This window comes from Cordyceps militaris, assembly GCF_000225605.1.
Source record: "Cordyceps militaris CM01 unplaced genomic scaffold CCM_S00003, whole genome shotgun sequence".
NCBI lineage: Eukaryota > Fungi > Ascomycota > Sordariomycetes > Hypocreales > Cordycipitaceae > Cordyceps > Cordyceps militaris.
The window spans coordinates 389,669-403,451 of NW_006271971.1; the positions used below are offsets into that span (position 1 = coordinate 389,669).

General features: G+C 53.9%; 2 protein-coding genes across 2 annotated transcripts; both read left to right on the forward strand.

Annotated features, from left to right (window-relative positions):
* Positions 1-1,834: 1,834 nt before the first annotated feature.
* On the forward strand, positions 1,835-2,623 carry CCM_03728 (uncharacterized protein; the record flags this gene model as incomplete). The annotated part of the gene is made up of 1 exon (XM_006668876.1): positions 1,835-2,623. One exon carries the CDS (start codon positions 1,835-1,837, stop codon positions 2,621-2,623), a length of 789 nt encoding a protein of 262 aa, XP_006668939.1.
* Positions 2,624-9,562: 6,939 nt separating this feature from the next.
* On the forward strand, positions 9,563-12,557 carry CCM_03729 (importin beta-1 subunit; the record flags this gene model as incomplete). Its single annotated transcript, XM_006668877.1, is given in 5 exon segments — positions 9,563-9,611; positions 9,739-9,797; positions 9,817-11,868; positions 11,920-12,163; positions 12,214-12,557. 5 exon segments carry the CDS (start codon positions 9,563-9,565, stop codon positions 12,555-12,557), a joined length of 2,748 nt encoding a protein of 915 aa, XP_006668940.1.
* Positions 12,558-13,783: the final 1,226 nt, after the last annotated feature.

Below are 13,783 nucleotides of genomic sequence, written 5' to 3' on the forward strand. Positions count from 1 at the left end.
CGTGCCGACGGCGGTGCCGCTGGGCGAGCCGGTGGCGCGCGTCGCGTGCGGGACGGACCACACGCTGTTTGTGGCGAGGAGCGGCGACGTGTACGCGACGGGGTTCGGCTCTGAGGGCCAGCTGGGCCTCGGCTCGGATGAGGATGCGCACACGCCGCAGAAGATTGAGGGGAAGCAGGTCAGTGGCCAGATGCTGACCTGGGCGGGCGCGGGAGGGCAGTTCTCTGTGGTGACGGGGAAAGCCAGCTGAGAGGACGTTGGGGTAGAGGCGTGTCGGGAGCGATGCTAACAGTAGCTTCGTCGTCTTTTGCTCCCGGGGGTTATTGTACGGTATGGCATAACCAAAATGTATAGGAGATTTGTAATTTGGATATTGGCAAGGAATCGTGTGGGGGCGTTTGAGGATGATGTAGGACGCACGCAAGTGCCATAGGTGGGGGTTGTTGGTTGTTGGTGGTGATGGCCTTACCCTGGACAGGCCACGGTGTGGTGTGTTACGGATAGCTCAGGTGGATAGACTTGTTTTTCTGAAGTATATGTATACCACTGATCTTTATTTATTTTTATTTGAGAAAATCTGCGTTGAGCCGGAATTTCTTTAATCGATTTTCGACCTTTTTACTCGGCTTCTTGCCAGCGAAACACGTAGCTGACCTGTTGGTTCGATTATTGTCTACAGGCATGATTTTCCGCAGACCTCCTGTAGAATACGGTAAAAGGCAAAAAAAAACCTTTTTTTTCTCTATGCAGAGGAGTAGCACAACATCATGTACCCAAACGCCCACCCCCTAGCCGTCTCACAAAGGGAGCTCAAGCGCCAACCACGGGCTGTCACACCGTGCAACACGGTCTATATTATTGTCACCATTCATAGGTCTGCAAGCTTGGCGAACGGCGCGTACAGATGCTCTGCAGGATGCCGCGGCGCATCTACCCGCCCGCGGGCGACCTTCCCGCATCGGCGCTACCTTGATGATTGTAATTGAAACAAATTGACCAATAAAAAACGAAAAGAAAAGGTATATCAATGTCCTTCAACACGCGACGAGAATTGGTCTTGTTTTTTTTTTTTCGCTAGCATCATCATTCCTTATTACTTCGCTGTTTTTCTCCAGCCGTCATAGTCATCAGCCCTGGCGTACGTATCTACAACGAACAACTCCAGCCACATGCGCTAACCAAGACATCTTGACCAGTTTGTAGCAACAAAAAAACATGTGCAAAGAACTCTTCAAGTTTGCGTGCGGCTGCACCGAGCACGAGCTCGAATCGACGCAGAGCCTGCCCGCCGACTGCAACGGCTGCGGCACGATACGGCAGCGCGTCTGCGTCAGCGACAAGGCGTATCCTTTTCCGTGCACGCCGTGCGTCAGCCGCTACGACTGGAGCGTGGACCAGTCTGGCGTCTGGAGCTGCAAGCCAAGAGCCCCGTCGATTCTCTAGTCGGCCGTTTTTATTCCTTGCTGTCGGTGTTTATGACCCGCGTCAGCCACCGTCTAAGCCCCGTTATGCAATCCCGCCCCAACGCCCGAAGAGTATGAATTACAGACCAAGTGGCTCCTCAAAAGTGCCTTGTTCCATACATGACTTGAAATTCCCTATTCAGGCGATTCATCCCTGTATTTGTCTTTGCCCGCCCCGTAGCTTATAATAAGTTAGTTGCTAGACCCTCCTGCTAAGCCTTGTTGCCCCACACACTGCGCGATCTTGGCAAGTCTATTAGCGCCATGATATGACGACAGCACCTATCGGCCGAAGCTTAAATAGTCCGACTACATCCTCGGCGCCGCTTCCACCACACCAACGGTCCGATCCAAAAACCTCAACGACCGCCATGATGAAAAAAGCCACCGACCAGCCGCTACCCGACGACCACGACAACGACGTCCCGCCGCCGCCCTACGCCGCCCCGCCCTACACCGCAACCGACCGGCCTCCCCCGCCCTCCGCCGACGCCGACCCTCTCGTCGAGCCGACCATCTTCCTCCTCGCCGGGCAGTGCGTGCACGCCGAGACGAGCCGCTCCCCCGCGGCATACCAGCTCTCGCGCGCCGTCGCGACGCTGACCCCAGCGACAGAAAAAGTCACGTTTGAGCGCCTCGACAGCACCAGCAGCTCGCAGCGGCCGCGCCCGCGACACCTGTACGACCTGCGGCACAGCCCCAAGCTGCCGCGCATCGGCTTCGCGCGCGCGGACGCGCCGCCCGCGTACTACATCCACGCGCAGTCGCCGCGGCGCGCGCTCGGCCACGTCGGGCTGGCGCGGCACGGCAGCGGCGGCGGCTTGCGCGCCCTGCCCGTGCTCCTGACGACGAGTCGCGCGCGGTTCGCCGAGGACGCGCCGCCCGTGTTTGCGCTGACGCGGAGCGGCGGTCGCGCGCGCTGGGTCGCCGGGGACGGCAGCGACGAGACGCTCGCGATTGAGGACGCGGCGGACGACCAGCGCAGGCTGATCCTGATGAAGAGCTTGCGCCGCAAAGAGGTCGATGCCCTGGTCGCGCTGTGGTGCTGCAGTATCTGGCAGGAGGCGGCTGACAGGGCAGAGGAGGCGAGCAAGGAGATGAAAGGCAGTAAGTCGAGTGGTTGTGAGGTCGTGGACGGGTTGTTGCTGACGCTGGGCTAGGCTCGTTCCTGCGGAAGATGAATGCGGGACGCGGAATCTATTTCGGGGCAGATATTTATTAGGGGTGAGAGCTGCGATGCCACTGATTGCCATTTTGCATAACTTCATAAATACCCAACAAGTCTTGTCCTACTGGCTGCCTTGAGCAAACACGTTGTGTCTCCTCAAGACGGCGCACATTCTCACCCATTTGGCGCCAGACGAAGAATATACATGGAAAATATAAATAAAAAAAGCGCACAAACAACCTATCCCGTCTTCAACCGCATTCTTGTGTCCAATAATCTAGGTCTATTCTTCTCTTTCCGGACTGGTGCCTCTCTCGTCACCCTCATGTACTACCACCGACTGTTTGAGGCACTCCCCGTGGCACACAACCACTCAACCGCCCCGAAGAAAATGCAATAATACGAAACTGTGCACTCCCTCCTCCGTGTCTCTGCCTCCCCTCGCTCGCGTCCCACGATCCATGGCGCTCTCTATATAAATACCGCGCCCGGCCGCCTCCCGCCCTCCCCCTTCTTCCACCAAGAACAGTCACGACGAGACCCCTACAGACCCCCCCCCCTTCTTCTTTCCTCCACGCCATACCCACGCGCCCTTCCCCCCAAGCACATTTACCCAGCATGTGCGAGCGAGTCCCCGAATTCTCCGTGTACAAGTGCCAGCACCGCGCGCCGCCGACCTGCTACCACGTGCGGTGCGAGCGGGCGAAGCGCTTCTTCGGCCAGGACACGTGCGACGACGTGTGGAAGAAGCCCGGCGCCGACGCCAGCCCGCCGCGGAAGCGCCCCGAGCCCTGCCCCGCGTGCTGGGCCACCGACGACTGGATCGAGTACATTGACGTCGCCGGCAAGTTCCAGTACCGCCGCAAGGAGGACCGCGAGTTCACCACCCAGGTCAGTGCCAAATAAGAAACCAAAACCGCCCGGCCAAGATGGAAGGAAGGGAGCCCTGCCAGGTAGTCAGTCCTATCTGTTTCTTGTTATCAAAAACCTATTTTTTCGTTTCACAGATGTTGTGTTGCCTTTACTGCCGCCGCCCCCGTGTGAGATGGTGACTGTTGCGAAACAGACAAAGGGCGTTGCGCCGGCTTTCCTTGCTGAGAGGGCTATTTAATCTACCTGTACATGTCCACATACAAAAGCAAGACAACACATCATCCAAACCATCCGAAATCCCCAACAACACTAAAAATGTGCGAGGTGAACAAAGTCCACTACGCATACACCAGCTGCGGACATCTGGAAGAGGGGACATACCACCACATCGGCCCCCCTTGCTCTGTCGCCATCGCCAAAGCAATGCCCTACTGTCCGCCCAATCTATGCAAATGGAAACAGGATCAGGAAGTCATTCATGAACCTTGCCTGCCTTGCAAACTGACTCGTTTTTATCAAGTCATAGCAAAGGACGGGACAAAGAGGTGGCACGTGGCCCTCCCGAAGGCGTGCCGGGCTGGAAAACGAACCTGAGAGCATAGGAACTAGCATGCAAGTCCCCTGTCTACGCCGCCTTGAAAAGTATAACCATTATTTCAAAAGTTAACCTTGGACTATAGTGACAAGATTGTGGCGTGCTGCCGAGCTCCCTCGCCGTCTTCTGTCTGCCACGTCATGTGTGGCCATTGTCAAATATTGGTTACAAAAACTTTGAGTAATTGAATTATGAGTTGTCAAGTATTAGAATATTATTTTTTTTATATTTGCGCGCATTCAACCACTAGTAGCCGCCAGCCCCGTGGCCATCTCAGAAGGCCATCCATTATCCAAGCTACCATCAACCCCGTCCCTACCCAATCCTCCACCAGGCCAAAGTATGTTGTTTAGTGTGTGTAGTTCACTTTCGGTAGCGTCGCCCATTCGTCATGTGCTCCGAGAAAGTCGAACCTAAAAAATAATAAAATTTTCTGATTGTCAGCCGAGGGGCTGGTAGGCAGGGATAGAAAACTAGAAAAACTCCCGACTCTGCTCCACGTTATTCCTCAGATCAAACTTTTATTGGATCATCGCCCGGGCACAGCCGCGGACTACCGCAAAGTATCTCATCATGGGAAAAAGAGGTATCATTACAAAGGCCTACCTTTATTGTTCAGTGATGAATCCGGCCAGCGAGGCCGAGGGATGGCCTCGGAGTCGAGGTCAGACATAATAATGTCTTCGAGTCGCGACCAGACAGAAGGATGCCTTCGAGTCGAGGTCAAAGTCGAATCTGCTCTGAGAACAAAAGCGTCGAGGAAAAAAGGACAATAACGAGGGATGGCAGCCTGGGTACAGTATAAGTGGCTGCGGATGCCATGAGAACAGAAGCCGAATGGTAGACGATGGAGTGGCGAGAGGGCGAGCTGATGGGAGTTGTAGGATTTGTGATGGAATGCAGAACGTCGAATGGGGTTAAATAGGCATGGATGGCCGTCTTTGAAGCAGGAACAGCCAGGTTTGTGAAGTCATTGCTGGAGGTACTGTCGTGGCAAGTGCCATCGCCGGCAGCGCATTACCGGTCGACGAGCGAACTGGCAGGTCAAGCGACCATTCGCTATTCAAGCGAGTTTTGGATGGTCGTCTTCGAAGCAGGAACAGCCAGGTCTGTGAAGTCATTGCAGGAGGTACTGTCGTGGCAAGTGCCATCGCCGGCAGCGCATTACCGGTCGACGAGCGAACTGGCAGGTCAAGCGACCATTCGCTACGCAAGCGAGTCTTTGCATTTCAAAAGATCCAGTAGATTAACTCTCAATTCTGCTTGAATTACAGGTACGGGTGTCGGTTTCGAACTTTCTACCTCGTATGGTATCGTGGACCTCGGCGCCTCCAAGGACGTTGGCCTTGTGAAACACTACACATTTACAATACATAGATACACCACCCCAAAGAGGGTTCAACTAATATTCTATACTTTTAGTTTTTCTTACCCAGTTTTCCTTGTTTTATTTGAGGACTTTTGCCCTTTTTGATCCTCCAGTACATCTATGAGAGCGCAGCCGACACTGGCCCGGAGAGGCGATTTAAGACCAAGCAACAAAAGGACAGAAATATATTAATTATTGAGTGGTAAAGATAGTTTGGCTTCTATTTTCTCACAAGATACGCTTCTTTCTACTATAAGGGGGGTGCTTTTGGGCATGTTGTCCGCTTTGGCTGACGGAAGCCAGCGGCTGAAGCGCATCCCAGCTTGACATCGCCGACAAGCAGGTCGCTGGCACTGGGTGAGGCGCAGATATCCAGGGTATACACTTCGGCAATATAATTACCGGCAATATAACTATCGCCAAAGCTTTCTCGCGTGTAATTGACCCACCCCGGTAGTAGATGTCACTAGAAGCGACTCGGGCGCTGCAAAGTCTGGTACTACTGTAGCTTAGTAGGGAGTATTGAGACGGCAGATTTTCACCAGGCATATAAAACCGTCCATTTCCGAGAGTTTTGGCCGCAGAAGCAGCGGTTTGTCCCGTCCCGGCATTTTTAGGCTGGGGGTAGAGCAAGCGAGTACAATCGAAAGAATCCGCCGCACCGCAACAGGCCGACTTCAAACTGGGACACCCATTACCACACCCTTACCCTTTAGAAAATATAACGTTCTATCACGAGATTAACCGTAAACATTCGTATGTCGCCGCACTCGAGGGAGGGGTGCTGAGAAACCAGGCGAGGATCACTTGTTCTGACCCGGCACCGGTGCCGCTTCCATGCTTGTCTTACATGCTTGTGGTGTTTACTTTAGCTCTTGCATGCTTTTACACAGACTCTACTCTTTGTGAGAGAGCGGAAAGCAAGCCTCACTTACGGGGCTGCAGTGATACTGAGGCGCGGCCGGAGGACACAATGCATACTGCAGCCCGCTTCGCAACCTAGCCGGCGCGGCTTGTGCAATGTCCCTGGGCCCATAAGCTGTGTATATACAGTTCGGATTTAGGATTCACTCTCCATTCAGGACGACTCTCCTGGCTCTACTCTACACAAATGGAGTCGGTTCTTTTTTCGCAAGGAGGAGATCCTCTCTTTAATTCCTCCGGCTTACTTGCCTCGGGAGGGACACGCGACCCCTAAGGCAGCTTTTGAGTCTTTGTCGAGCGTAATATTTGGAGTTGGTCTAGAACAAGGCCATTGTTTTGGAGGCCTAGGGTCCACCGTGACACAAGCGAATCGCAGCCTTGAGAACGCTTCCGGTTGGCTGTCAGGGTCCCTAAAAAGTAGCGGCCGCCGCCCAACCACTGCCTGAACACCGTGGCTCCTGGTTGATGACAAAAAGAATCATAGAGTTGTGTGCTTGGCCAAGGTAATACTGGGCGTCGGGCAGTCACGGGAGCCTCACGTCAGCTGTTGTGCCACTGTTGCGGTTGCCACTCAGTATCCTGGTTATGCGCCGGTCTCATCTATATGAATAGACTAAAGAACTATAATATTCCATCAACCCAAATCTCTCCTCTGGCCTGGCAGCCACAATTTCTATCCGTCATCCTCGCATAGAGAAAGCATCACAGCGGCCGAGGTAGCTGTGTTGTACAACAGCGAGCAGCATATTTCAACACCTATCCTTCAGAGGCCACGGTGAATACTTGCTAAGCACCTACGTTGTTGGCTGTTTACTAAAAGCCATGTGCCTGGATCTGGTTTGCCTCAACCGGCTTGCGTGCGGTGCCATCATTGAAAGAATAATGGAAAGGCATCGCTACGGCGACGATTGCCGGGGCGCTTGCCGCCGGCCCCGACTCGAAGTCGTCGGATGCGAGGAGACGCAGACGCCGTGCTTCGGGTGCATTTGTTCCGGGACCTGGGTCCGCGCGGAAGATCAGGACGGACGCTGCATCTGGTGGAACCGGGACCCGTCCGCGCCTCGCAACGAGTGGTGCCGAGGCAAAGGGATTTTGGGAGCGGAAGAGGCGGAGCTGCTGTGGAGGTCGCTGGAGGGAAGGCCGGAGATGAGGTCGGGTGCGGCGTGGGCGAGATGGCAGGCGCAAGAACGGCGGGATGTTTGGCGCGACGACCAGGAGTGGCACTATCAGGAAGTACGGCGACCTGGTGAACAACAATCTACATCGATCTGGGTACGGAGACAGCGCAGCGATCGGCGAAACGATTCTGAGCCACACCGGCCAGAAAGCAACATCAGGTTATTGGGATCAAGCACGACAGAGGAGCAGGAAGAGGAGTGGGAGCAATGGCCAGGAGTGGAATTCCAGCGGGAGCAATCGCGAAGCAGTCAACAACTTCTCTTGGAAGCGCACGGCAATCCGCCCCCTCCGTATTCACCGCCCCGATCGCCTGAGGCGCGGTAGGCGATAGGGAGTCGTCTCGCAGCTTCACAGTGGCCGATATTGTAGGCAGGAGTATCTATGAGTTCAAATGTAACTAGGAGAGGTGGCAGTTATGAGAATGGAAATGCCAAATGGCGAGTCTGTTTGTACATACGAGAAGCTGCCGTTATTAGTGAAGTGGGTAAAATAGGTGAGGCTGGTATAAATAGACTTGTGCAGATGTGCACCAGCACAAGGCTGATGATGGTGCACGATGGGCTAGTGCACGCACGTTTATTAATGCAAGTATTGTGCGTTGCTTGGGATGCTTCTGCACTGTGTTACACTGTGCTCCTCTGTGGCGCACAGTGGGAGCCGTGCCGCGCACTTTTCTGGTATTATTGTCCCACTGGGCTGTCAGGCTTCTGTCCACTCACACTTTGCACAACTGTACGGTGCCATCTGTCCAGCTCGTCACTGAACACAGCGGCAACCATACAGTGCGCGAAACTGAAGAGGACTTTTGTCTGACAGGCCGCGCGTGGCTCGGTTGCCCGGAGAGGTCCCGCTGTGCCCCTCCTTGTTGTTGACATTGCAATTTCCAGAGTTGAACAAAAAAAAACAAGGGACGAGGATAAAAGTTGAACGGTGTTCCTTTCGGCCGAGGGATCGATTGAGGAACTTGGACAAGGCGCATCGTAGATCTCGGGCATCTGCAAATAGCCGTGCAGGGCAAATCGGGAGGGCGTCGCGTGGTCAAGTGGCTTCGGGACAGCGAATGGCCCTGGCAAGGCTTGCTTGCAGCGTTGGCATGTTTTGTTTGGAGGGCAAAAAGGAGGGTCCCTCTGCCAGCTACTGGCTGGTACGAATAAGGCAGCGACGGTGCCGCCTTGACAGCCTATCGAAGGCTGTGGAATTACGTCGCCTTTTGCCTATCACTGCCCGCCTCATCTAACATCAACAGCTGGCTTGAAAATTAAAGAGTCGCGTGATAGCCTAGTTACGTAGTAGGTTTTCTTCTTTTGCTCATGTATCAGCACTTTCATTTCCACCGGTTCTGTTGATCAGGTATAGTTAGCCTGTGGTGCTCCCTGGCTGCCGACGTTACCGCCGCGACGCCCCATCCGCAACGGTCTGGGGGCCAGACCGTAGTTACAATTTTTCACCGTTCGATTGGCCTCTGTGAGGAATAGGAGGGGACTGCACAGGAATCTACAGGACGGCAACTGTTGGACAAACGGAGAGTCAACTGATTCATTCAAGAAGGAAAACTATCCCCTAATACCTCCTGAATGCCTCGTACCTGAATCGCTCTTCGTGCATGCGCTGTAAACCCCCTAAAACACCCAACCCACAGCGCCCTGTTAGTGTGTGCCTCAGCAGCACAGCCCTGCATCTCGCTACTGTGCTGAGTGGAAACGGTACTTGTGTCAGAAGCACATTTGAGTGTCCGCCCCCGCAAAACACGCTACCTCCTCATGTACCTCTTGCAGCCGACACCTCGTCTCCCCAGCTTCCATCCCTCGCCTCCTGCCTGCTGCACCATCAACCCCCCAATTCCGCTTTGGGCGTCCCGTCTCTTTTTTTCCTACTTCCTTCATTTCCTCCTCTTGCCCTCTTTTTCATCCATTCCTTTCTTTCCTCGCCCATTTTCCGAACAAGAGGACTTTCTCGAAGCCGCATGTCGACTTTCCTCACCTCTTGCAACCATGTCGAGCGCCGAAATTAACCAAGTGCTCGCAAACTCGCTGTCGCCTGGTATGTTGTGGTCCCCCCCTCCATGTCCAAACGCAGGCTCCCAGAGTCGCCGCCATCACGCGCGGTCTGCGCCTGCGCGTCCTCCAACCCGTCATTTTTTTCTTCTAACTCGTTTGCTTCGCAACAGATGCGGCGCTGCGAAGTGCGGCCGAGCAGCAGCTAACACAGGCTGCCGAGAGCAACTTCGTAAGTAACGGTCCCCCAGCTACCCCTCAACAGTGCTCTACGCGCCCTGCACGCCGCCCCTGCCCAGTCACATGCTCACCGCTCTCAACAGCCTCTCTACCTCGCGACCCTCGTCCAGGAACTCGCCAACGACCAGGCTCAGGGCTCCATCCGAGCCGCCGCCGGTATCGCCCTCAAGAACGCCTTCACAACCAGAGATTTCGCCCGCCATCAGGAGATTCAGGCCAAGTGGCTCCAGCAAACAGACGATGACACCAAGAACCGCGTCAAGCAGTTGACCCTCCAGACCCTCGCCTCATCCAACGCCCAGGCAGGCAATGCCGCCGCTCAGGTCATTTCGTCCATCGCCGCCATAGAGCTACCCCGAAACCAATGGTCCGAGCTTATGCCCGCCCTCGTCAAGAACATTAGCGAAGGCGCCGACCACCAAAAACAAGCTTCCCTCACCACCATCGGTTACATCTGCGAGAGCCAAGATCAGGATCTCCGCCTGTCCCTCGGCCAGCACTCCAATGCCATCCTAACCGCCGTCGTCCAGGGTGCCCGCAAAGAGGAGGCCAACCTGGAAGTTCGACTCGCTGCCATCACCGCCCTGAGCGACTCCCTCGAATTCGTCCACAACAACTTCAAGCATGAAGGCGAACGAAACTACATAATGCAAGTCGTCTGCGAGGCCACTCAGGCCACCGACAATCGCATCCAGCAGGGCGCCTTTGGCTGTCTCAACAGAATTATGGCCCTCTACTATGAGAACATGCGTTTCTACATGGAGAAGGCTCTCTTTGGTCTCACCATCCTCGGTATGAAGTCAGACGATGAAGACGTTGCCAAGCTGGCTGTCGAATTCTGGAGCACTGTCTGCGAGGAGGAGATATCCATTGAGGATGACAACGCCCAGGCCGAGAGCTCCGACCAGGCTCGTCCCTTTTACAACTTTGCCCGCGTTGCCGCTCCCGAGGTCATCCCTGTCCTTCTCCAGCTCTTGACCAAACAAGATGAGGACGCCACCGACGATGAATACAACCTGTCCAGGGCCGCTTACCAGTGTCTGCAACTCTACGCCCAGGCTGTCGGCGCCACCATCATCGCTCCTGTTCTGCAGTTTGTTGAGACGAACCTCCGCGCCGAAGACTGGCATCATCGTGATGCCGCCGTCTCCGCCTTTGGTGCCATCATGGAAGGTCCCGATGAGAAGGTCCTTGACCCCATTGTGAAGCAGGCCCTGCCTATCCTCATCACAATGATGGATGACCAGTCCCTGCAGGTCCGAGACTCGACTGCATACGCTTTGGGCCGTGTTACCGAAGCCTGCTCGGACGCGATTGACCCCCAGCAACATCTGCCCACTCTCATCGAGTCTCTGTTCAAGGGTCTTCTCAGCAGCGCCAAAATGGCTCCCTCTTGCTGCTGGGCTCTCATGAATCTGGCTGAGCGTTTCGCTGGTGACTTTGGTGTTTCTGCCAACCCCATTACTCCTCACTTCAACAACGCCGTCAGCTCGCTCCTTGACTTGACCGCCCGCACCGATGCCGATACGTCTGTGCGCACCGCCGCTTACGAAGTCCTTAACGTGTTCGTCCAAAACTCAGCCACCGACAGTATGCAGTCCATTGCTTCGCTCTCTGACGTTATCATCAAGCGTCTGGAGGAGACTGTTCCCTTGCAACAGCAGGTTGTCAGTGTCGAGGACAAGATTACTCTGGAGGAGATGCAAAACAGCCTCTGCACTGTTCTGCAGGCTATTGTGGCCCGCCTGGAGAAGGAAATCGCTCCTCAGGGCGATCGCATCATGCAAGCTGTATTGCAGATTCTCAGCACCGTCGGCGCCAAGTCCAGTGTCCCTGAAGCCGTCTTTGCTGTCATCAGCGCGCTCTCCACTGCCATCGAGGAGGACTTCGTTAAGTACATGGAAGCTTTCGCTCCCTTCCTCTACAACGCTCTTGGCAACCAAGAAGAGGCAAGTCTCTGCTCCATGGCTATCGGCCTGGTGAGCGACATTACTCGATCCTTGGGCGAACAGAGCCAACCATTCTGCGACAACTTCATGAACTATCTCCTCAACAACTTGAGAGTATGTAATCCGGCTTCATCATTAATATTTGACATACTGACCGTGCAACAGAGCCAAACCCTCGGAAACCAGTTCAAGCCCGCCATTCTCCAATGCTTTGGCGATATTGCTGCCGCCATTACTGGTCACTTCGAGACCTACCTGTCTGTAGTCGCCCAGGTCCTCGAGCAAGCTGCTACCGTCACGGCTGCTCCCGACGGCCCTTACGAGATGTTTGACTATGTCATTTCTCTCCGCGAGGGCATCACCGATGCTTGGGGCGGCATCATTGGCGCCATGAAGTCGAGCAACAAGAGTAAGCCGAGATCCTCGAGACATCTCAGCCAGCATGCTAACCTTCTGTAGCTCAAACCCTCCAGCAATATGTGCCTACCATCTTTCAGCTTCTTGCCGTGATTGCTAGTGACTCTACCAAGAGCGAAGGTCTGCTACGCTCGTGCATGGGTGTTATTGGGTATGTACTGTCCCGTATTCTATTCTCGCCAGAAGCTAACAACTACAGTGATCTCGCGGACGCCTACCCCAATGGCGAACTGGTCGAAGCTTTCCGTCAGCCCTGGCTCACCACCATGATCAAGGAGACCAAGACGAACCGGGACTTTTCTCCTCGCACGATCGAGACAGCTCGCTGGGCTCGTGAGCAAGTAAAGCGCCAGCTTGCTATTGGTCAGAATGTCATGACCGCTTAATTCGCTACCTCAATCGCACTCAGATGCGCAACCCACGCCAACCCCTTCCCCCATTTCACATCACTGCATAGCCCACGATCGCCACGCCTTTCACGTGTATATAGATCCCTTGACACATCATCCTTGAAGCAATACCCCTATCACGACGCATCACCCACCTTATCTCATTACATATCACGTCATTAGAATCACTATTCTTTGTTCACCCCAAAATACAACCCAATTTTTCCCATTTCACCCCTTGCCAAACTACGTCCCCATTTTTATTTATTATTTATCAATGTTTTCGAGTGCAACAGCTGCCGCATTTTCGATGGAATAGAGATGGTTCATGTATGTCTGCCCGCGGAATGTCTTTTGCCCGGGCAGCCAATTTCAAAAGTCATGTAGAGAAGGATATCAAACAGTTTTTTTACGGGAGTACTGGTGGCTGGTCAGTTTTTCCGTATTGTGTTCCCCCCCTCCCCCCCCCCCCCTCCCCGCGCCCCCTTCATCTTTTCATTTTAATTCTGGTTGTTGATTGAGAAGAGACTCTTTGCTTGTCAAACTTTTATGCCATATCTCACCCCCTTTTATCTTGTCGCCTATTTTTGACTTGGGTGTTGTTGATGGTGGCAGGCAAGTCGCGGCCCTGCCACTAAGAAGGAGGATTACAAAGTCTCTGTCTCGTTTTGGGGCGTTGTCTTTGCTCTTCTGGACGACATCAGGACGACAATAATCAGGCGAGCGAGGAGTGCCAAGACAACGAGCACCACGACAAGAAAACAACAACAGATGTTTTTAGACTAAGAGAATCAAGTGAATCTCATTGTCGCCTTTAATTTTTTTCCCCTTACGACTTGTGAATGAATCTAAGGCCGTAGAGGAATGTGTGCCGTGAATCAGCAAGCCAGACTTGGCGTGCTCTTTCACACGTGGTGATGATGTCATTCATTCACATGCGTTGATGTGAGTCGCCACATGTCACTGAATGTGAGAAATGCGTGATTTATTCTTGGAATTCAGACAAACTCTTGTCGCATTATGCTACTCTAGATGAGTATATATGTCCTCGTTCATGTACGTAAAGTAAAGTGTGTATGTAGCAACGCTGTATACACGTAAAATAAAAAAAAGAGAGGCAAACTGACACCCCGACTCCTCGCCCACATGCTAAAACAAGTTAAAAAAAAAAGAGAGTAAAATTCGTAACGAGACCGGGATGTTGCCAGGGCGTCTTCCATTTT